The sequence below is a fragment of the Ursus arctos genome, unplaced genomic scaffold, assembly GCF_023065955.2.
Source record: "Ursus arctos isolate Adak ecotype North America unplaced genomic scaffold, UrsArc2.0 scaffold_31, whole genome shotgun sequence".
Taxonomy (NCBI): domain Eukaryota; kingdom Metazoa; phylum Chordata; class Mammalia; order Carnivora; family Ursidae; genus Ursus; species Ursus arctos.
The window spans coordinates 6,550,077-6,572,919 of NW_026622997.1; the positions used below are offsets into that span (position 1 = coordinate 6,550,077).

At 50.0% G+C, this 22,843-nt stretch overlaps 1 protein-coding gene across 2 annotated transcripts in view; it reads right to left on the minus strand.

Moving 5' to 3' along the window:
- Positions 1-367: 367 nt before the first annotated feature.
- Positions 368-22,843, minus strand: part of GMDS (GDP-mannose 4,6-dehydratase) — a 596,567-nt gene continuing 574,091 nt past the window's right edge. For both annotated transcript variants that reach the window (XM_026511368.4, XM_057305018.1), the window contains 2 exons: positions 1,121-1,189; positions 368-811 (listed from right to left, as the gene is read on the minus strand). In XM_026511368.4, coding sequence (XP_026367153.1) covers positions 749-811; positions 1,121-1,189 — 132 coding nt within the window. In that variant the 3' untranslated portion in view covers positions 368-748. The remainder of the gene's footprint in view (positions 812-1,120; positions 1,190-22,843) is intronic.

The window sequence follows — 22,843 nt, forward strand, 5'->3', positions numbered from 1 at the left end:
TTCTTCTGGCCCCCCTCTATTTCTCAAGACTTCTTTTGAGACGGTGGGAGCCCCGTGGGTTCTAATTATAGTCAGCAGAGACCGGAGGGGGTGTGAATGCCTCCTTTCTTCAGGAACTGAGTTTCCAGATCGGCTGGATAGAGTGGCTTATTGTCACCAGAAGGGGGAAAGAAATGTCCCAGGCAGAGACTTAGGAGAGGGCTCCGGCAAAAGCCAGGCTCAGGCCCAGCGGGCGTCTACCTGCAGGGGCTCTCTCAGAAGGGAGGGAGGCCTGAAGGAAGCTATTTCACTCCAAGGCAAGAATTTGGGTGTTTTTGTTTGGTGGCCCTTTTATACCTCAGGAAAAACACCGACATCGACTCTGTTATTGCTAGTTCATAGAAAGGCCATTTTTAATAAGAAAAGAGAAAAACAATTTGAAAGCCCCAAATTTTCAGTTGTCTAATGACATAATTTCAAGTACAGTGAACATGTGATTAAAACATCTTGCTGATTTCTCAAAACCGTTCATAAGAGGCCTCGACAAAAGGAAATTGGGCCGAACCCCGGAGTGCCACGTCCCGGCTGCTACAAACTTCAGCGGCCCCAGACCCTAACGGCGGGGACAAGGCGCCGTGGCAGCGGGGGTGAGCAGGCAACCCGCCGGATTCGCGAGCCCCTCCCAGGATCACACCTGCGGCCCCGCACCCGCTGATTCCAAGCAGGGGCCACAGGCCGGCAGGGGCGGCGCGGGCGTCCGCGGCCGCGCTCAGGCGTTGGGGTTGTTTCTCATGAGCTCCACGTCGGCGTCCACCATCTCCCTCACCAGCTCCTGGGACCCGAGACGCAGGGGGTGGGCGGTGAGGGAGGAGTTTCTGCCACTCTCTCCGGGTGACACCCCCACCCCCTGGGGCGCGCCTGGAGAGGCCTCCGCCACCCTCCCTCCACCCTACCCGCCTCCACCCGCCCCCTCCTCGGCCTCCAGGCCTGGGGCACCTCGGGCGCCAAGCGGGGCCCCGAGCGCGGCTGCTCCGGGCGCCTCGCTGCCTCGCCGGCGGGCCACCCCTCCCGCTGGGCCCGGCCCAGACCAGCCCGGCAGCGAGCGGGCCAGCGGGTTCCACCCGGAAAGAAAGGCACTTACATCAAAAGCGACCCGGGGCTTCCAGCTCAGCTTCTGTTTCGCTTTGGTGCAGTCTCCTTGCAGAAAGTCCTGCGGGGGGAGGGAGAGAGAAAGCAGACGTGGGTCGGGGGCGGCGGGGACCCGAGTCGCAGGGACCCCCACCCCCACCCCCCGGGGCTGGCGGCGGGCGAACTCTCAAGGCTCAAGGCTCCCTGTTTCCCTCCCTTGGTCCCCTCCAGGCCAGCTCAGTCGCGGCTCCGCGAGCAGTAAATCTTGCGAAGGTCGCGTGTAAGAATGCGCTGCATAGACCAGTGAGGACCCTGACAGCGGTGCCGTCCCCGGCTCACCCAGCCACCTCCTCCTGTCCACCCCTCCCCTCCACCGCGTCCCACTGACGCTTAATGACTTTTCTTTCTTTTTTTTTTTTAAACATTAAGTTGTCAGGGACGCTACTGTGAGAACTGTTTCGAATTACTGCACTTCCCGGCAAGGAGCGGAGTGGTGAGCAGACGCCCCCCGCCCGCCCCCGCGCCGCGCGCCGCCTCCGCGTTCCTCTCCCGCAGCCGCGCGGACTGCCGGGTGCCCGACGCCGGCGCGCCCCGACTCTCCCCGGAGGCTCCACGACGCGGGGGTGCCCGGGCGGCGGCGTGCGGGCGCGCGGTGTCGGCGGACCCGCTTCTCCGCGGCGGGGAGCCGGGTGCCCCCTAACGGAGCCCCGGCTCACTCTGGGTCCGCAGAGCAGTTCTTTCCGGGCGGTGGCCTCGAGCCTCCCAGACCCGCGGGAGACCGGGCTCCCGCTGCCATCCAGCACGCCCACGCGCGCATGAAACGAAACTGAAGTTTCACCAAGCGATCCTCGCCCTTACTGTCCGGGGGCACGACACACCGTAGTTTCTACTCTAGTCTGTTCTAGCCCATTCCTCAGAAAATGATCTCGACCCACTTACTTCCCCTCACGAGCCACTAATCCGTGGCAACCGGCAGTTTGAAAATGCAGCAAGAGCAAGCACCCTGCAGCTTCTTCAGCTCGGTAGCACGCCTTGCTCTGCGCAGTGCTCCCTAACCGCTCAGATGCAAGATCAAGTTAATTTTTAAACGAACCTCCAGCTCCCGTACAGGAAGCTCAAGCTGTCATTTGCTTGATCCTTGAGTTTTTCATCCCATCTGACAGGGTCTTTGTCAAAATATAAATATATATATCCCATTTGACAGGGCCTTTGTCAAAAATAAATATAAATAAAAATTTATATATATACATACGTATAAAAGACGCCAATGACTCAGGTAGGGTCTGCCCTGCTCAGCTTTACCAGAACAGACATGGAACTGCTTCAGAAGAGTTTCCGTCCATTTAAGAGCCTTCCTTGAGAAGGAAACTGGCTAAACGAAAAACTACAGGAGAATATTAACCCCGCACCTCAGCCCTCACTCACCCATTTCTTATTACAGATTTCTGAAGACTGATTTAGAAGAAAATTGAGATGAGAATTTCAAGATGATTTGCAAAAAGAAAGGGAGGGAGGAAAGGAGGAGAGAGGAGGAAGGAAAGAAAGAAGAAAGGAAGGAAGAAAAAGGAAAGACACAGACTTTGAAACAGACCATTTGGGGGGGGGTGAGATAAACATTTAGCTTGTCCCTGTACAAATGTATTCATCGAATAGTACACAAGATGAGTCCTTAAAACGGAAGAATGTGAAGGCAGTACGACAGACAGCCGAACTTAAAACAGGAGAAATACCCGTTTGAGAAGCTATTCTAGTTACGCACAAGCACAATATTAAAGAACAACCTAAAACCAGTTACATCAAGCGAAAGGAACAGAGAATGAAGCTACAATTGAAAGCCTGCCCCAGTGATTTTCTTCAGATTCCCTGAAAGGTGGCCGTCGTAGGGGCTTCGTGACGGGAGAGGCCACAGGGCTGGGCAGGACCCGGGCTGCTCACCCTCACTGCTAAGACTTCCATATCAAAGGGTGTCTGGGTGCTACTTCTGAATGGACACAGAGTAGTCCTGCCTTATCCTCCGTGTCACTTCCCGAGGTTTCAGTTACCCTCTCGCAGCTGAGTCCTGAGCAGGCAACGGGTCAGAAGGTCAGCGGTAGCCTAACCCTGTGCCTGCCTCACACACCTCACTTCCTCTGGTCACTAGGCAATTTATCATCTCACAGCATCACAAGAAAAAGAGTAAGCACAGTACAGTAAGATATTTTGAGAGAGAGACACCACATTCACATAACTTTTATTATGGCATGTTGTTCTAATTGTTCTATTTTATTATTAGTTATTATTGTTAATCTCTTATGTGCCCAATTTATAAATTAAACTTTATCATAGGTATGTACGTATAGGAAGAAAGACAGTCTGTATAGGGCTGGGTGCTCTCCGTAGTTTCAGGCATCCACTGGAGGTGGGGCTTGGAACGGACCCACCTCGAATTGAGGGGGGCTCCTGCACTGTATGCTTGGAGTTGTTCTCTTACAGACTACAGTCGACGGCCCTCATTCTCTATCATCCATCATTACGTTTTTAGGCTTGAATAAATCAAACTCCCAAAGGCTTTGCATTTCACAATACACCGAAGTACTGATTTCCTCTCCAGGGTGTTAATAGTCAAACAAGTTATTTCTGCTGGTCCGAACAGTCCATATACAGATTCTTCAGGAAAAGTAGGATACAAAAATTAATAACTAGGAATTCAACATTGCATGGAGCTGGAAAAACAAATTAATTACTTCTCTTTCCTTTCCCTAAATAAACTTGTATACGCTGTCACAGTACTTCTCTATTTTACTGTAAGAGTCACACAAAGATATTCATTCTTTTTCCCCAGAGAGCTGTGAAATGTGGCGTCATGAAGCAACACAGCCCTCCCTCAATTCTATAGCTCGAAGAAACATGGTTATTGTTTAATCACACAACACTTGCTGTAAATCAACCAGCATTACATAGGATGCAATTCATGGCTCTGAACTTATAGTTAGCAAAACCCTAAAACCCAGTTTGGCTTCAAGTGATCTCAGTAGGCTTGGGAAAGGGAGCTTTGTATTGTAATTATGTTTCCTGTATTTTTCTACAAGTAGCTCATAATATAAAAACAACTAGGGAACTACAATTAAGGAAAAAGAAAAATGGTTTTCAAAAGCTTAGAAACAGACATTGCTACCATACACTGTAAAAGTATTTCATTGAAACCAGAGACGCACCCAGTTAAACTTCCCAATTTAGTTTTGAGCCCAACTCCTGCATTCCAGGCTAGCAGCTTACTTTAACCTTCTGCCAAGGCTCTGTCTCCCTGAAATTTAATTAGACCAAGAGACCTTGTGAAGGAAAAGGATGAGGTTCCATCAAAACAAAGCAGCAGCTCTCTACGCCAGCTGCTACTGAGCTAACATCTAGACTAGTCCGTGTGCCCGTGCGCCAATCAACTTGGAGGGAAAGATTAGGGACATCCCAGCTTGTTTTACACTTCACTTCTCCTGAAGGACTTTCTTACTTCTTTCTGTTGTGTCCTTTTGAGGAAAGAGACAGTAAATGATTTAGGCTGCAGGGTTTGGGGGGGGGGCACAGGGCGGACTTCGAGGGTGGTGCGGGCAAGTGTGGCATGGGAGTACATAGGGCTCCGGAATGACAGCAAGAACGTGGGAACGCTTCTTTAAATAAAGCTTCCACCAGCATGAAGAGAAATGGGACTGTGGAAGCTGGACTCCTACAAGGACGTTAGGAATTAACTGCTTTGCTCACAGGACTGTGTGGAGCAACGGAGGGGGGCAGATCAGGTCACAATATAGTTTCCTTTTACATTTCACAAATCCTCTCCACTGGGGCGTGATCAGCTCCTAAGGACGAGAGAGAAGAATGATTCATCTATTTTGTTCTTTTCTTCTTTTTTGACAGTTCGGTTCCTTCTTTATTTATAGGCTTCAAGTCATAGTATGACAACAGGGGCAAGAACTGATTAAAGAGAAGATTTTATGTACAGTTTCCAAAATGGACTTTGTGCACTGGGTGGTCTGGAGCTTTTCGTTAAAAAAAAAGAGACAATAAAGCTCTGGGAAAAATTTAAAGCATTTCTATGTGAATATGACATTTCCTGAACTCTGGCTTCTGGTGTCTTCACTGTTTCCATTGCTATCCCTTAGGTGAGCTATACAGTTTCAACATGTGATTTATTATTGTCAAATTCAATTAGGTTTAGCTGAGCATTTTACAGCAGCAAAACAGCTTGAGCAAAGACAAAATGTGCATGTCCAGAGCCTAGACCCCCTTAATTTTTCTCGGACTCCCTGACTACCGTTGACTCGTCAGACCTTTCGGAGCGGTCCTCTGACAGCGGCTCTGTCTAGGCATAAACCCTACAGGCCCAATGCCAATGGCCGAAGTTGCAAACAGCAGCACGGTAGGAGGGCATGTTTTGCTGCAGCAATTTTTCAGGCTTTCCTGGCTTATGTTCTTGTTATAGTGAACTGATAAAGGGCCAGACCAAATCCTGGAAAAGTCATTAAGCCAGTTCCTGAGCCCACAGTAGTTAACATAAAATCCAGAAAAGTAGAGACCATGCTGTGCCATTATCTTCTACTCTAACTATAGTTCCCTTTCCTCAAATCTCCTGGGTGCCTTTTTTTTTTTTTATCTCGATCAAGATAACAACACATCTTTAAATAACACCACTTAGTTTTCTTTCCTCCCCCCACCCTGCACCCCTATCTTTTTCAAATTTTGATCATTATTTAACACATTAAATGCCTTTAACACCCACCCACCTCCCCTAAAATCACTGTGGGGAATGCTATTAAATAGATTGATCGCATAGGATAACATTTCAAAGTTCATCGAGTCATGTTCTTTCTCTCCCCTTTTACATTGTGGTTGTGTTGGGAAAATTTTAATATTTATTTCAAATTATGTGTTGGATACCATGTTTCTCAACAGGTCAGCTGTGAGGTTTGCAAAGGACATCTGTTTAGGTGGGGAAACATTTTGAAAGTGTGAGCTCTTTTGCCAGGATGTTGTTAAATTTCTAATGTGCTTATTGAAATAAATTGACTCTTGAGTGCTATAAATAAGGAGAAGATGTATAGACAGGGATGTTAATAAGGAAAACTAAGACGGGTGAAAGACCTGCTTAAAAATCTTCAACAATTTAAAATATGGAACTGTAACACTGGGTATTCATTTCTTCCATTTCTACTTTTCAAAAAAAAAATAAAAAAAGCAAAATTGAGGAATAGCTCAGGTTCCAAGGGAATAAAAGAATGAAACAAATTCGGTTCTTGATCTAACTTTATGCCAATGCGGAGTGAGCAAGAAAACTTTGCTCTTGGGGAAAGACGTCTTTTTAGAGAGAAAGAAATGCTAAAAACAAAACAAAACAAAAAACCAAACCAAAACAAAGCAAACTTCAGCAAAATGGAAAAATCTTTAAAGTTGCACAGGGTATCCCAGTCAAGATTCAAGATGAGCAGCTGGGAGTTGGTAAGAATGGGAAAAAACAGAAACTGAAGAGTTCTCCCAGAAAGTCTGCAATACAGTATGTCTCTTACCGGGCTGTTTAAACTCTCACACGCTCACAAATACATCATTTGATTGAAACCTTCCCGGACGGGGAGTGAATCTCAGAGCAGTAAGAAAGGCAATGGCCTTAATAACGGCAACGAACATTTCCCCCTCGCTTCCCTTTTACTGCTGCCTATCAGCACAAATTGAAGTTGAAGCCAGGCCTCTCCTTTAATGACAAGGGGTGATAAGAGACAAGAAGAAAACAGCAGGCTGTCTCGTCTGCTCAGGAAGCTGGACTCAGTGGGACTGTCCATCAGCAGGGGCTGACAGAATGCCGTCAGACCCCAAACAATGCTCGGGCTCAACCTCAGGGAAATTGAGTCAGTCAGCACCGGCTCCGACAAGCATACTGACAGTGGAGATAAAGTGGCAAAGGGAGCAAAACAGTGTGAGCAGGCCCTGCATTGTGTCCCTGTCCTCAGTTCCCCGGGCGGAGGCTGCTGGGAGGCACTTGGCACAGGGCGACACATATGTACCCTGGACTGAAAGCGCGGCAGAGCCCTCACATCGTCGCCACTGTCACCTCCACTGGTGGCCTGGCATGCGAGTCCTGCTTGTCAGTTATGGCTCAGGATGTGCCGTAGCGACCTCTTGGAGCGTGCCCGAGGGCGTCTCCACGGCCCTGTAACCTGTCGTTGATCCCAGTTTTCTGGGTTGGGGACCACTTCTTTTCAGCTGATAGCATTTGTCACTCTGAATCAGGAGCTATTAAGAGCTACCAAACAAAGGGACAGAAATACATCTGTCCACGTGTAAGCCCCCGACACCCCTGAAAAAGCCGACCGAGCATGGCCGAGCCTGCGCGGAAAGTCAAGGAGAACATTGTCTTCGTCGGGCGCCCACTTGTATGTCAGGAGAGCCTAAGGCGGTAAAAAAAGTGTTCACTTTATTAAGGGAGAAACCAATTAATGGCATTTAGAGTGCAGCCGACACACAGACGGATCTTTTCTACATGTGCTCTAAGAATATGGTTAGCATGGAGAGAGAGGCCGTCAGGCAGAAAGGGTTCAATGAGACACGCTGACGACCCCACGGTGTGCGGGAAATACAGGACTTAAACACACCAGCTTCCTTTTAAATAGTTTTTAAAATGCTGTGGAGAAAGTCCCTTCAGGAAGACACGCTTGAGACGTGTAGAGACGAGGACAGTGGTCCATTATCCTCCCGGAGCGGACACACAGACCCATACCGTTCATGCCGCACGGAGGCCCAGCTGCGCCTCTCGCCTCTGACGGCACAGAGCAGGGAGCAGGGAGCCCTTCCAGCACGGTGCCCACAACCGTCCAGCCGGCTGCGCCCTCCGGCCCTGGGGGCCTCTGTGACCGGTCCTGTTCAGTCAGGCTCTGGGTGGGCTGAGCAAAGGGAAGCGTTTCTTAGAAGCCCATGCCTTGTAGCTTTGGGGGAGCCGTCTACTCAGAGGTCAGTGTTCAACAGGTTGCCTCCGATTTCGGGGATGTCGCCTTGCGTCACACGCATTGATGAGGTGCTGTGGCTTTCTGTACCCGTTCTACATCTAGAATTGTAACCTCAGAGTTAATTTTTGTTGTTGTCGTTAGCGTGATTTCTCGATCCCCGGTGCTCACAGGAGTATCAAGCTAGGGAAAGCTAGATTACGTCCTGTAACTGGAGCCCTCTTGGTTCTGATTGCTTCACTGATCCTCGCTCTAAGCGGCTGATACGGGGGGCTGACTCACAGTTGCGATGCCCAGCCAGTTCATGAAAGGGAGATAAGATTGTTAGTGACCTCAGCATTCCAGGCTTCAAAGCCAGCAGCATCTTCGCTGGAAATTACTGGTTACTGTTAATAACTGGATCTAGGGTGTAAAGATTTACCCGTGCTGGTAGGAGGTGACACAAACCCTGAGGAAAGGAGATAAAGCACCTTTAAGTGGACCGATTAAAGACTGTTGTGACCTAACTGGCAGGTGGCACTCTGCAGCACGAGAAGCGGGCCGCCTTTGCTTTTGCCACTTAGTACGTTTTACCCTCAAAGCACTTTACACACATCAGCTAATTAAATCTCCAGACAATCACATTCAAAATGCAACCCAAGAGATCTTGTATCTGTTTCAGGTGGCTATTTCCTAGGGATGAAAGCACCGTACCAAGTATCCGTGGGGGTGAGAGCCCAGCTCCGTCCTGCAGCTCAGCTTCAGCCTGCCTCTGGAGACGAGGCACCTTGTCCCTCCGGGAAGGCGACTAGGGCCACAGGGGACCCCTGAGAGCACCAGGGGAAGGTGATTTTCCATCAGCTTTTTCCCTTCCAGTGTGTTAGGAAATATGCGCCACCCCACAGAAAGGGCTCTGCCTTGCCCTTGAATATTAGTACTAAAGAATATTGTAAGTAATATGAATGCCTCCATAACATAGATATTTTTTCCTTTGGGATTCTTCTCAATTTATATTGTACCACAGGTCACTCAATTTCAAGAAACTCACTTCAGTATTCCTTCCTTCCTTCTTTCAATTCATCCATCCATCCATCCTTCTCCCAACCAAAATACAATCACATGACAGGGCCGTTCAATTGTACACCCTAGATTCCTTCAAACACTCATTCCCTCAGTAGCTTGTTAAGACCCTAGGGCCAACCAGGCAGCTGACTACATCCAAGTTCTTGCTTTTCGGTTGTTTCTCTCGGGATTTTCATATTTGAGGAGAAATTAAGACCATTATGAGGAATTTGTTAGTAAGGTTTTTGAGAGGCATGGAGAAAAGAAAAGCAGTAAGACAGATATTGAGCTTTTCTATGATTTTTATCTATCCATTCATTTGGTTCCCTATTATCATGGTTAATTGAGAGTTTACCAGGCTGCTGGGGACCTATACTACATGTTACCTGGCAGTCTTTCTTTTGTATTTTTATAAGAGGAACCTGAACACATCTATAGAGATATTTAAATAACTTGATTAATGTCACAAAGCCATCTAGTGGTAGAGTTCTGGACTAAAAGCCCGGATTTCTGATTCTCAGTCCAGCACTCACAATGCTCAGTGGGACAAACTCTCCCTAAATAGTACTATGAGCAATATACTTTATGCTGCATTAATCTGAGTGGCACAAAGATCTCTAAAGAATAAATACTGTATCAACATATGGAAATACCAACATACTCCAATGTTGGATGAAAGAGATGAACAGAGAAGAGTAGACACAGGACGATTTAATGCGTATGAAGTTCTGGTACCAGCAATCGAATTGATGGTGATAGATATTAGATCAGCGGTTGTTAGGGAAGAGGATCAACAGGAAAGGTGTGTGAAGAAACTCTTGGGTGATGTTCTCTATACTGATAGGAGCGTAGCACACGTGAGTGCATGCGTTTGTCAAAGTGGACCAAAATATATAGTGAAGATCTGTGCATTTCACTGTATATAACTTATGTCTCACTAACAAAGGATTCTTAGGCACCACCAACAATAGAGAGATATCACTAGAGAGACCTGGCTTCATATCATGGCTCAACCACGTAGCTGGGTGACCTTGGGCAAGTTTCTCAGTGTTTCTGAGCCTCAGGTTTTAAATCAGGTGTAAAATGGGGAAAACATCACCTATCTTGCAGGGTTGTGAGAACTCAAGATTACACACGGAATGTAGCTAGTACTATTTTTAATTTAGTTTAGGCTGTTAAAGCTAGCTGTTGTTGCTTTTATCACTAAGGTATAGAGAAAGCTATCCTTTTAATTTCTTATAGTAACATCATAGATGAAAATGTCATCTTCTTTTAAAAGATTTAATTAATTAATTAGTTAATTAATTTTGAGTGCGTTGTGGGGGGGGGCAGAGGGAGAAGGAGAGAGAGAATCCCGAGCAGATTCCACACTGAGCATGGAACCCAATGCAGGGCTCTCAAGAGTCCGATGCTCAACTGACTGAGCCACCCAGGTGCCCCGAAAATATAATGTTTTTACATGGATTGTCTTATAGTTTTTATTTCATGCTTTTGTGTTACTTTAACCTTGCATGTAACCTGACTTCTCCTATTTTTAGATCATCATCTTTTGAATAATTGTAACCAGAGTATACAGGATTTTGTATTCCACTTTCCCCCAATTACTGTAAACGTTTCATATGCTCTTGATTGTCTGTTGCCAAATTTTATAGTGTTAGAGCTGAGGAAGTAGCTGTGGATAAGACAAGGCTCTTGTCATGAGCTTACGTTCCAGTCGGGAGAGACAGTCCAGAGTACAGGAGATGTGAGTGAGACCATGTCCACTACTGAGAGTGCTAGACAGAGACCGAAGAGGAAGCCCGATGGATAAAGAGTGGGAAGGCTGGGTGGGTAAGGCCTTCCCAAAGAGGTGACATAGGATTCAAGGTTCGAATGACAAGAAAAAGCCAGTCCCATGAGGTCCTGAGGTAAGAGGGTCTCTCGGGGACCCCACAGGTACATGGACTTTAGGGAGCAACGCCCCTGGTCTGAGGGGCAGAGAGAAGGCCATTGAGTCTGGACAAAATGAACAAGGAGTATCAGAGCCCAAGACAAAGTTGGAGAGGTAAAAAAGGCCAGACCAGACCTGGCCTGCTGGGTAATTCCTTCCATGGGGCCCACGCTTTTCCCAGCAAAGCCATGTTTTTGTAAGACTTTACTCTCTAGTCTTAGAGTATCTGCAGCTGGTCAGCCACAATTACCTAGCTGGCTAACTCAACTAGTTCACAAGTCTGATTTTCAGAGGCCAGTGTAATTTTTCAAAGTGAGTATGGGACTGACTTTTAACTAAATGTTTAAAAGGGTGGCTGAGGGACTAGTTGCCACTCTTTGATGTGTTTGTGCCACCCAGCCTAGAAACACCTGGCCACTCTTGAAGGGATTAGGTCTGGACTACTGCAGTTAGGAGTCAGGACTCTGCCCAGCTGGCCCCGTAGGACACAGGGCCCAAGGGACCTCCTGGGGCCAGAGGGCAGGAGCCTGGCCTGCTGTGCTGGCACCTGTGGGGGGTGCGGTCGAAGGGCTGGAGCTCATCTGGCCGAAGGAGGACACGTTCAAGCTCCCGAGGGCGGTGGAGCTGGTGCCCCACCCTTCACTTCCTCCTGTGGGAGCAGAATCCTGGTCAGAGTGAGACTGTCACTGCCAACTCCCCTTGTTGGAAGCCGCCTTCTTCCCCCTAGTTCTCAAGCGAGTGGGACACAGCACTGACACTTGCTGGAGTTTTCAATTTTTCACCGAAGTCTTTGTATGGAAAGGTTCACTCATTTACAGAGGAAGAACCTGGCTTTACTTTAAAATGCGTAGTCCTTTATCAGCCTACTACCCGCAATGCAGAGTTTGTGTAGTGTTCTGAGTCGCTAGAGGCTTTGGGCGCGGGGGTGCACGTGTCCCGTGGGATGTCTTCAGACATCGGTGTGGGGTGTGGGCGCCGTGCTAAATGGGAGCGGGGCTGCGGCAGGAGGAGAGGCCGCGAGAGAGGGGAGCACGCGGAGGCCACAGAGAGAAGACTCACCGAAGGACTGGATTTGGAGGAAAGAGGATTCATAGGGAACTCCTAGGATTTGGCTTTCCATGGCTTTCGAAGACATTGTATGAATTTACAAATGCTACCAGCAAAGTACGAGGGTAACTTTTTATCACCTCACCAGCATTAGATTTTATCTCCTTTCCAAGGAAACCTCTCATTTCATGATTATGAAACAGAGACTCTTTGGAAAGATTACTTTTGTAAAAGTACCTGTGTTCCCTTGTATCATTCCATGGAACAAACACACTGTCTTGTTTTGGCTCTTGATTTGTTGCCAAAGCCTCTTAGCTGAGGAAGTCTGGTTAACACAGAGAAAGGAGCTCAGTTTCCACAGGCCCAGCTATGTTCGTGTGAAAGGAAGGAGAGGGGCAGGCAGCTCGCCTTCTTCCATGACCCCTAGCTAGTGGACAGCCTCAGCTGTGCCTCAGGACGCGCGAGGAAAGGGTTAAACCGTCCTGTGTCCACTATGCCCTACCGGCACAGCCCGCTTTTAATCTGTGGCTTGTGGCAGGAGGAAGTCCGAGAGGTGGCCTTTCACATGACATCATAAAAGCCTGATTTATCGCCAGCCACCAAACATCTAGAAAATCATAACATCCTTTCAGGAAAATGCAGTGGAAAATAATCAGGTTGACTTTGATGAAAGCTTTGGTGGGGACTCCAAGTGTGACATTCTGCACAGTAACCCTTGGCAGGTGCTCTGTTTGCAGCCAGAGCAGCCTTCACGACAAAGCCCGGAGTCTGAGCTGCACGGCTGCCCACGGCGGAGCAGGGCTTTAATGTCCGCAGATAAAACAAGAGTTTGGTTCGTACTCTGCCAGCTTGCCTAACATAACACTTGAGTGTATGTGAAAATGCTTTGGAAATAACAGCTCTAGCCCAACGTGAGGAATTCTTGGTTATAGAAATATAAAGCTCCTACCCCTTCACCAAACCTGCCACGACGGCAGCAATGCCACGCGATGCTACTTCCTCTGCCGTTGCTGCTGATTTGCTCTTCTCTTCTTTCCTAGGACTATCTTTAGGACACGGCTCTGCAGTTGGAGCCTTCGCCCATGTGATATTTCCAGAGCAGCGTCCACCGTGGTGTCCTTCTTAGTAACTAAGGGGGCTCAACGATGACAGAGATGACACCCTCCAACATGTCAGAGGAAACCAAGGGGTGAATTCCTCAAGCCACGAGGAATCCGTCCCAGGAATGTTTACATCTCCGTGCTGTTTCTCCCGCTCAGGAAGGTGATGAAAGCACCGAGCAGGAACCTCATTTTCTTTGGTGTGCGTGATGTACTCGGCGATAAACACAGGAAAGAGGGACAGAGACTAGAGTGTTGGATGGTTCTAGAATTCTGGCCACATCAAGTCTACAAAACCTCATTGGCATAGAAAGCAGGCCCATCTTTGTAGACTGACACCAACTCGGAAGGTCCTGGGACTCCTGAGCTGTGGGGAGAGAGGTGTTCTAAAGATCGGGCCAGGATGGACAAGGGAGTAGTCAGGGTCGGAAGGCCGGCAAAAATGAAGACTGGGACTCGTTCAAAGTTACGTCGCTCTGTTTTACTGCGACACCTATCTTGGGGCTGTGCGTGTCACTGAGGCACCTGCGTGATAAATAAATGGTGGTGAAAGTGGGGGAATAAATTTCCCACTGATGCAAATCATCATCAGATGGCCTGCCGTGCGGAGTGTTGCCGGGTCAGGAAGCCTCTACTCAAGGGGCTCTTAAGTGAGGTTCCCTCTTCAGCGGGCCAGGGAGCCGCCCCCGCCCCCAGCCGCCGCTCAGGACTCCTGCCACCCACTGCAGAACGGCTCTGGGCCCAGTGACTGGTCTAGGGGTGGGGGACTTGGGGAACCCTCTGACTGACACTAACAACGTCTGTTCGTCGCGCCCCTTGTCTGTGCTATGCACTCAGAGGCACTTAACATACTTCGTACTGTTAAACTTTCTAACGGTCGTGCGAGCGTCATGAGGGAAGTGAGGCTCTGGTGGGTGAAGTGACACACCCAGTGTCCATTCGTGGTAGAGCCTGGATTCAAAGCCCGGTCTCTCCGACTCCAGACCAGGTAATTAGCCCATTTCTCTAAACTCCCTCCCTTCTTCTCCATTTAGTAAGTGGGCTGACGTGTACAACAATATGTCATGTTGCACATTCCCACCAGGCAGACGCCCTAGACGGGGGTGAGGTCCCACCCTGGAGAACTGTGGAAGACATAACAGAAGGGGACTGCGCTTGCCCTCGACGGAGGTCCAGACACACCACAACTGCTGGTTAGACTGCCTGTCAGTAGGTTGTAGAGCAGAGCAGATGCGAGAGTGGAGACCTGAGTCAGAAGGAAAAGGGGGCATATCAGGGGATACCGCACTGCCATAAGCACATGGCTCTTGATGTCAAAACAGCACACTGTGAAAGAGTTTGATGCAGCCGTGGATTGTAGAGCAAAAGTGAATTCATTATTCTTCTCCAGCTGCGGGTGAAAGGTTTTATAACAGGATTGAAGATAAAGTATTTTGTTTTGGTTCCTATGATTAATGTCATTTTCTAAAAGAACACCACTCTCGGCTCCTCAAGCACCATCAGGAATGGTCATGACCATCACGACTTCGTAAGCAGCTGAAACAGACCCGTGGGCAATTTGCCTGCGGAAGGATTCTTTCCAGTCTGTGCCCCCCTGACACTACTAGGCTGTGAGACTCCCGGTGGACATCCCCTGGCAGAACTAGGCTTTGGGGTGGAATCTTCTAGGAACTGTTGGCTTTCCAGGACCACAAGGAATAGTAAGAGACGCCTGACATGGGAACTCTGTGTTTGGGAAACTTCCAAATGGCCTTTGCTCAGTATATGACCCCCTCAGAATACCCTTTTCTATGAAAAGACTTCAACTCACAGAATTCAAAAGAGTTGTCTGGTCTTATTTATGCTGCCACCATGACCATGACTAACAGAAATACAACTATTCCTCAGGGTGCATAACCTTTTCCGTTTCAGGGTCTTGGGTAGTGAAGGAGATCACTACTGGATCTGGATAGAGTAGAGCGGGTCTGGAGAACACGTGTATCTAAAGACCTTATCCAAATGGACTTAGTTCCAGAGTTTGGACAGTGAGAGCTCAGAAAGGAAGGGAGACGTCTAATTATCACCATCATGGTTACAGTAGTAACAACAGTAATATTTATCACAAAACAACAGCTGTGTAGAGCTTGACTATTTAAAGAGGATCTTTCGGCCTATTTTCTCATGTAATCCTGGCAACATTCAGCCATCTATGCACTCGGTAGCCATAATCACCTGGCCTTCGAGAAGCCCAAGGTCCCGTGGTAGAGACTAGTGAGCTCGTGGCATACCACCTGATGCGTGCCACAGCACAGAGTGGGCATAGGAGCAGGTGAACAGAGAGGGAGGCCAATGAGTGGAGGGAGTACGGACAGGGTTGAGACCTAAAGAGTGACAAGAACGGGGAGGAGAATGAGCATTGTGGTGGCCCTGAAAATGCCTTGGGGTAAGCCTGTCACCGAGACACCTGCACAAATCAATATCGGGAGGACTCGTCTTAACGTTGTCCCTCTGGAACCAGGATGAGCTCCTTTTCACAGTGGGCCGGAGGAGGGGACCACGGCCCTGTGGGGACCAAGGCACTCAGAAACCTTTTCAGCGTAAACGCTCTCTGAGCTGGGTCGTGAACAATGAGTGGGAGGGAGGATAGCAAAGGGCAAAGGTAAAGACAGCGTAGGTGTCGGATCAGGAGCTGAAGGGCACAAAGGTGTTACAGAATCTTCTGCGACTCTAGGTTTGGGATGGCTGGGGGCAGCGTGGAGTGGACCAGTCCTCAGGGCTAGTTTAGCGTGACGTGTGGGGCTGGGCCTCAGCTGAACCCCAGTACGGTCGCTCACTACCCGAGCCTCAGCTTTCTAATTTACAGACCTGTTGTCCTCTATCCGCCAGCAGTAACGAGTGGGGCTACTGCGCGCTGAGCCAGTGCCGATGCTGAGCGGGCACTCCGTAATGCGGCCGCTGGCAGCGCGTAACGCGAAGGCTCCATCGGGGCCAGAGGGTCTAGCAAGATGCCGCGGAGGCCATTCCAGGCCTTGGGGCTGCTTCTCCCGAGTGGCTGCCTGGCATTGCCCCCACCGAGACCTCTGACTGCAGCAATGGGCAGCCCCCTTTCATCAGACCGATAGTTCGCCCCAGCCTGTCATAGTCTCGCTCTTCCTCTTCATTTATTTGAACCATACCCCTGTCAAAACACATGGGACTTGAGGGCAGAGAGACTTAGGCTGAAAACCTAGGTTCACCATTCACTAGATGAGTCTCAGTTTTCTCATTTGTACCACACCCTGGGGCTGTGGTAATGATGTGAGGGCTCGAGTGCTTGTCACAGAAGGCCCTCCACACATGCTCATTCTCCTCCCCTCTTCAATCCCAGCTGTCTCCCCACGCCCTGAACTCATTCCAGCCTTCTTCCCTGTTACACCTAATGCACCTTTGGGTCCCCACAGCACCGTCCCCAGGCTGCTCACACAGCAGTCAGCGAGACAGCCGGCAGCTCGGGCTCCACTACGGGGTCCTGGCAGTAAACAAACCAGCAAGGAGGAAACCAGGACCAGCTGAATAATGGGGGTCAGGGACGCTGACCAGGTGACGTTTCGGCAGAGTGCTGACTGACAAGGAGGAGCCAGCTACGAGAGACCCTGGGAAAGCTTTCCAAGTGGGGGAAGCAGCTTAGGCTAGGGCCCACCAAGTGGCGGCAGGGAGCTGGCTGGTCAGAAACCCCTGAGGGTGGGGTGAGGGAAGCTGTCACACGTGGCAATGAACCCAGGATGTAAGGATACATAGCTTTGTCAAGAAAGATCCCCGGATACGTTTCTTCCTCTGGCTACTCGTCAGACCCTCTGCCTGGGGGTGGCCTTGGGGATCCACTTGGGGGACCTGTTGACCACCTAGGGGCTTGTGATCAGATTGGACTCATTTTAGGGAGTCCTGGGAAAGGGCTAGAGGCCAGAGCAGCACAGACAGCCTCTGTCAGGACTTCTGAAGCCCAGAGGCCTAAGAGGAACCTCTGGGCTCACTCGGGTCCTCACCCACTTACAGGCACCCCAGAGTTCCTGGAGGACGAGAGTGGGACCCGATACAGTAAGTTCCCATGGGATGACCTACGTCACTGTCACCAAGTTAGCAAAGATAAATGGAAGCCAATTAAGGGCGCACGGAAAGCGCCGCAGGGACGTGGAAGAGAGGAGGTCTTTTAGGAGAGAAGATTAACGCTCTCCCTCTCAGAGGAGGGAGACGGTCCACCATGGTCAGGGCACCTCACAGCCCAGTGAGTGCCCGCCTGACTCCAGCCTGTGGCAGAACCTGAAGGGCCACTGTGATCTGTATCAGGTGACTCAGTGCTTGTTGCGCCACCACCCCTCTGACTGGAGCCTTGGCCACGCGTTGTATCCAAGGAGGCACAGAGGGCAGAGGAGGAAAAGACGCACTAGCCATCCTGGCGGATGAGCTCAGGCCTGAAGACAGAGCATCACGCTTCGGCGGCCCGGTGCTTACAGCTCATTTCTCCCGAACAGTTTGTCTCTGCTACGCTCTTCTCTCTCCTCTCCTTCTGAAGGAGCCCTTTACAGCAAAGGCTTTTAAATAGTGGCCAACCTTCTGTTTAGTATTTTATATATGTCGTGGGGGCGCCTTGCATTTCTCTGGTTTACCTTCATGAAGGGAAAATAGAAATGCTGCCAACAACTCAACAAATCTTTTCCCCCCAAACGATGCGAAACACATTAGAAAGTTCCTCAGCATCCAGAAGAAGGCCCTGACCCCGCCTACCCCTTTGGGATTTCCTGTCCTTTCTTGCTGGTTACCAGCTAAGGAGGGATGCCCCGGGCGCTCTGCGCCCCGCACTGCTCTCTCCTTTTTGCCCAGTGCTCTCTGCGTCGAAGTCATGTTCCCTAGATACCGGTGGACAGCAGCAGGCTTCATTTCTGTGAAATCTGGCTCATCTCAGTTTATTTCCTTCCCATCAGCTCTGTAACTGTTCTTCTGGCCTTTCTGAAATGCTTGGTCTTGTGGGGGGATAAAATAAATTTCTCCTTTTATACCTTCAAAATACTCCCCTCTCCTCCGTTAAGGCCAACCTGGCCCTGTGCTCTGGGCTGGAGAACTGGGTTTCCTGGTGACCATAATCTCGAGTTATAAATAAGTGTGTTTATTCATCCTTATGCGTAGAAACACAGTGTAATATTTCGACTTTATAGAACCCCCTTTCATGACCTGCTGGTGGTGTCTATGAGCCAGCTGTGCCAGTCCTATCAGGCTCTGGGTAAGCTGGGGCCCAGCAGGGGCTGTCCCTAGAGTCCTACAGGAAGTCAGTGGCCCTCAGTGGTGCTTGGGGCTGGGTGACTCTGACTCTAATGCCCACCAGGAACAGCCAGCCACACACACCCCCTTACCTTTGTTCCTCACATAACACCCCTCCTCACTCTGAGCTTTTTCTTGTCTTCTTGTTATTTAATTCTTTTTTTCTATTTTGGAAGAGCTGCTATGGGGACTTCTCAGGGGCTTTTAACCACCACCTCTGGCCCTGAAAGAGTGGACACAGCTACATTCTAGGGGTGTCTGCAAGGGGAGGTGGGCATCAGGCAGATCAAGTCGGTACTTCCTTTCCTTTTCTTATTGGTTACCTTTCTTGATCTCTGTCTCCTCAGAAAAATCAGTGACCCTCAGCAAATTTGTGGATTTGTTAAAAGTGGAGTGGGTGGGATCCTTCGCTAGGCTGAATGAATTAGAATTTCTGAGGGGATCCTCAGAAAAGCTCTCCTGGAATCACTTCCTCAGACCCATATGCATTTTTGGAGTCTTACTCAGTCTGGTGTTACTGGGACCCAGCCCAGTTCTGGGTACACAATAGGTATTATAAGGAAAAATGTCCCCTCTCCTTGAAATGCAGCTCAGACCGTCCACAGTTTAGCTGGACACTTCCATGTCTGCCCTACCCCTTGAGGTTCTCTTGCTTCTAATTCCTCCCATCACCAAGTGGCTCCTAAGTTGCTTACATGAGGCAAGTGGAGAGAACCTCCTGAAGGTGAGCACCCCCTGGAAAGCACGTCTGGATTCTGCCTTAGCGACCTGCTCCCAGGGCTCACAGCCCCCCTCGAGCCCCCAGCTTCCCCAGATGCTTATCCTCCCAGCCCCGAGGCCCAGCCCCATGGCAGGCATCCCGCTGGGTCCTGACTCTGTATTTCCTGCCTGCTGCCCCGGGAACCTCGAGCTCCTCCCTGGACACCTGCCGGCTGCGCAGGCCAGGCCTGGCAGGCCCACGCCCACGGCACCAGCATGTAGCCTGCAGCCTCTAGCCTGACGAGCTGCTGCCTTTCCCCCAGGGGCCAACCCCAGGAAGACCCTCACCTGCCAGGTGAGACCCCCGATCCCACCTTGAGGAAACACGTGAGTTACGCCATGCACGTGGAAGCCCTTCGGGCCCGGGTGCCCGCACGATGGCTGTGACTGGGGGCCTGTCAGCGGAACTGGTCAATCACCACTGTGATACCCCCCGCCGGGCTTCCAACTCGCCCCTCAACGTGGCCCCCAAGCCTCCTGCTTCTCCTCTCAACTTCCAGAAAAGGGCCATAGCGCGGCTAAACCGAACTTCCTGACCAGCTCAAGACCCGTCACTGATGGCCCTTCACGCCTGCTTTCCTCACCACCTTGTACGCCACCCTCCCGCGCTCAGTGTGTTTTCATGGTACCACTGCGGTGTTGGTGCAAGCCTCCGGGACCCCGGCCCCTCGTGTCGGCACGGCCCCCAGCACCGCTCTGCGCCCCGGGTGCCTCCGTGCCTCGTGCCACCACTCTTTCCGCAGCACACTTGCTATGTCGTTTCCATGCATTACAGCAGCTCGTTCTTCCAGTCACTTGAGTGCTAGATAGCATCTCCATTTTGCAGATGAGGAAACTGAGAGTCAGGAACTTGCCTAAAGTCACAGAGTGGTGAGTGGGGGTGGAGGGGAATGAGCTTCAACTGCTGGCCTGCTTTACTCCTAAGCCCTTTGCTTTTAACCATTGAGCTTCTTTCCCCCAGTCGAATGAAAGAAAGCTCCACGCAGGCAGAAAGTGTTCCTTGCCCGCTTGCAGGGACCCGGGCAGTGTGTAGGATGGCCTCCTGAGCACCGGCCCCCCCTTCAGAAGTCTTCTCCTGCTTCTCTCCATCACAGTCATGTCCCTTCAGGCCCTTTTCACAGACTGTAAGTACTTTGTCAATTAGTTTATTGTTCTACTGTCAGCCTCCCTAAAATGTAAGCTCCACGAGGGACTGAAGTGTGCCTTTCTCATTTATCTCTACCTCCAGGATCCAACACTGTGCTGGGCACATAGGAGGCACTCAAAAAGCAGCTGCTGAATGGATACAGGAATGCTCAAAATGAAGTCAATATATTCCCCCCACTAAATACACCTGTTGCCTCTCCTGCTGCATTTTAACCACTACCACCCTCTCCGTCCCTTAAAATTCTGGTCAACTTTAGTTCTTTCTTCTATATTTTGCCCACATCATTCATTTTCAGATCTTTTGCTCTCAGATTTTCCTTTCACGGCCTTCAGATCCCATCTACTTGGATGACAACAGTCCCTTCTTCCTTCAAAGACCAGCGTTTCCCTGGCTCCAGTGTCCCTTCTCTCCCTGGGACGCTGCTCATTCTTTCAGAAGCTCTTTGTGACATTCCCTCAGTTAGAAATCTCTATTAGTTGCCAAGTAAAATCCAAATTCTTCCTCTGACTTCCAATATCTTTGACAGTTTGATTTTGATTTGACAGTTTCCAGGTTGATTCCCTGCCTTCAGGAGAGGTTGGACCGATAGGAAGCACACATATACTGAGGACTCCCCCACCTTCCTGAATCTAGAAATCCAATGAAGAAGCATGAATTGCATGCCCACCACGTTCCAGGTACTGCATGCTGAACGTACAGAGCTAAGTGCCACGAGGCTGGAGTGGGGAGGTTAATTCACGAGCCGGGTCAGAGAGCCTGTGGGTCTCAAGCAGTCTGTCTCTCAAGCAGATCACCTTGATGGCTCCCTTGGACGTGGGAGGGCAGGCTTCCTGCCCCTTCTCTGGCCTGGCTAGGTGGGAGTTGAGTAGGAAAGGACTCTGCAGGCACACCTGGGTAGCTTAGTGGGTTGAGCATCCAACTCTTGGTTTCGGCTCAGGTCATGATTTCCCGGTTGGGGGTTTGAGCCAGGAGTTGGGCTCTGTGCGGGGTCTGCTTCAGAGTCTCTCTCCCTCTGCCTCTCACCCACGGTCTCACTCTCTCTCTCTCAAATAAACAAAGAAAATCTTTAAAAAAAAAAAAAGACTTTGCATAAAGGTGACAAGACCTGGTGGGGGGAGCTGAGCAGGTGCCAGAGGGACAGGAGCTTGATCCATCTCCCGAGAGCCAGTGTTCCGTAGGGAGAATGACCAGGGACCTGGGAGAACCAGCCTGTCTAATATAGGATTTTAAACTGTGTTATTCATTAAGATATAGCTTGCCAGCCACATCCTTGAGATGACAGAACGTCTTAGTTGCTATGTGATGTGAGAAATGGCAGACGCAGGAGATCCAGAAAAGCATGGAGAGCCCAGCAGAAGCAGGAGATTCCCTGAAGCCAGGTAATTCACACAACTGCTGGGGGAAACACTGCGTTGCCTCCGGCCTGCAGGGACAGCAATTTGAGCAGGGTTGTTGTTTTTTGGTTTTTGGTTTTAATTTTAAAAACAGTCACCAGTAGGCTGAAGGGTCTGAACGCACCCACGTGGCTGAGACTCCAGTTACCGAGACAAACCGCAATGCCTTTAGCTGAGCACAGAACGGCTGGGGAGATAGACCCGTAAGCCAATCACAGCAGCTCAGCGACCGGGGTTGTTAGTGGGGACAGTGGAGGAAAAAATGGAGGTACCCCCTCTTTCATGGGACAGAGAGGCTTTGCAGAGGAGAGGGTGTCTGGGCTGAGTCCTGCAGAGTCATGGAAACCTTCTCAGGCCAGGGTGGGAAGGACAAGCCATTCCTTCTTCTTGGGATGTCCTTCTCTCCGTCTGGACCTACTCACATCATACCCATTCCTCAGGAACCAGCTTAGATGCCGCCTCTTCCCAGAGCATGCTGATCCCAAGTGACCTGGTCTTCCCTCAAACTCGGGCAGCTCTACGCTCCCCCCACGGACACGGCTCCGTCCCCGGCACCCTTGATGTGCGGGGGCTCATGCCACGCTACCATACTGCACGTGAATGCCACATATCCCGCCGCCGGTGAGTGCTCGAGAGCTGTTGGCTGAAAGAGGGATCAGATTCCTCGTTTGAAGGAAGGAAACACTGATTTGATGAGAACAGGCCTGGGGCTCGGTAATTGGGCAATGGTATCCTCTCTTCTCAGGATTCTCCTACTGTTATTCTTTCAAAGCGACGATGTAAGCAGTGTGGCTATTCTGTGTGAAAGGATATCACAGCAGTCACATCTCTTAACATACCTGCACATTTCAGCATCTAGTTTGAGCTGAAGAAAAGCCTTCCCTCCCATGCCGTGCTGAGTTCCTTACTTATTTGAAACTGTCTGTGCACCTGTCTTCAGTCACGCGGGAGGCTCTACGGGTCGTTTTTACTTCACTACAGAGGGCGGCTCCCTAAGGTACGGCTCAAGTTTGTAACTAGCAACACAACGTTACTGACTTTATGGGAGAAAAACATACAAAAAGCATCACTTCTGCTAAACTCTTATT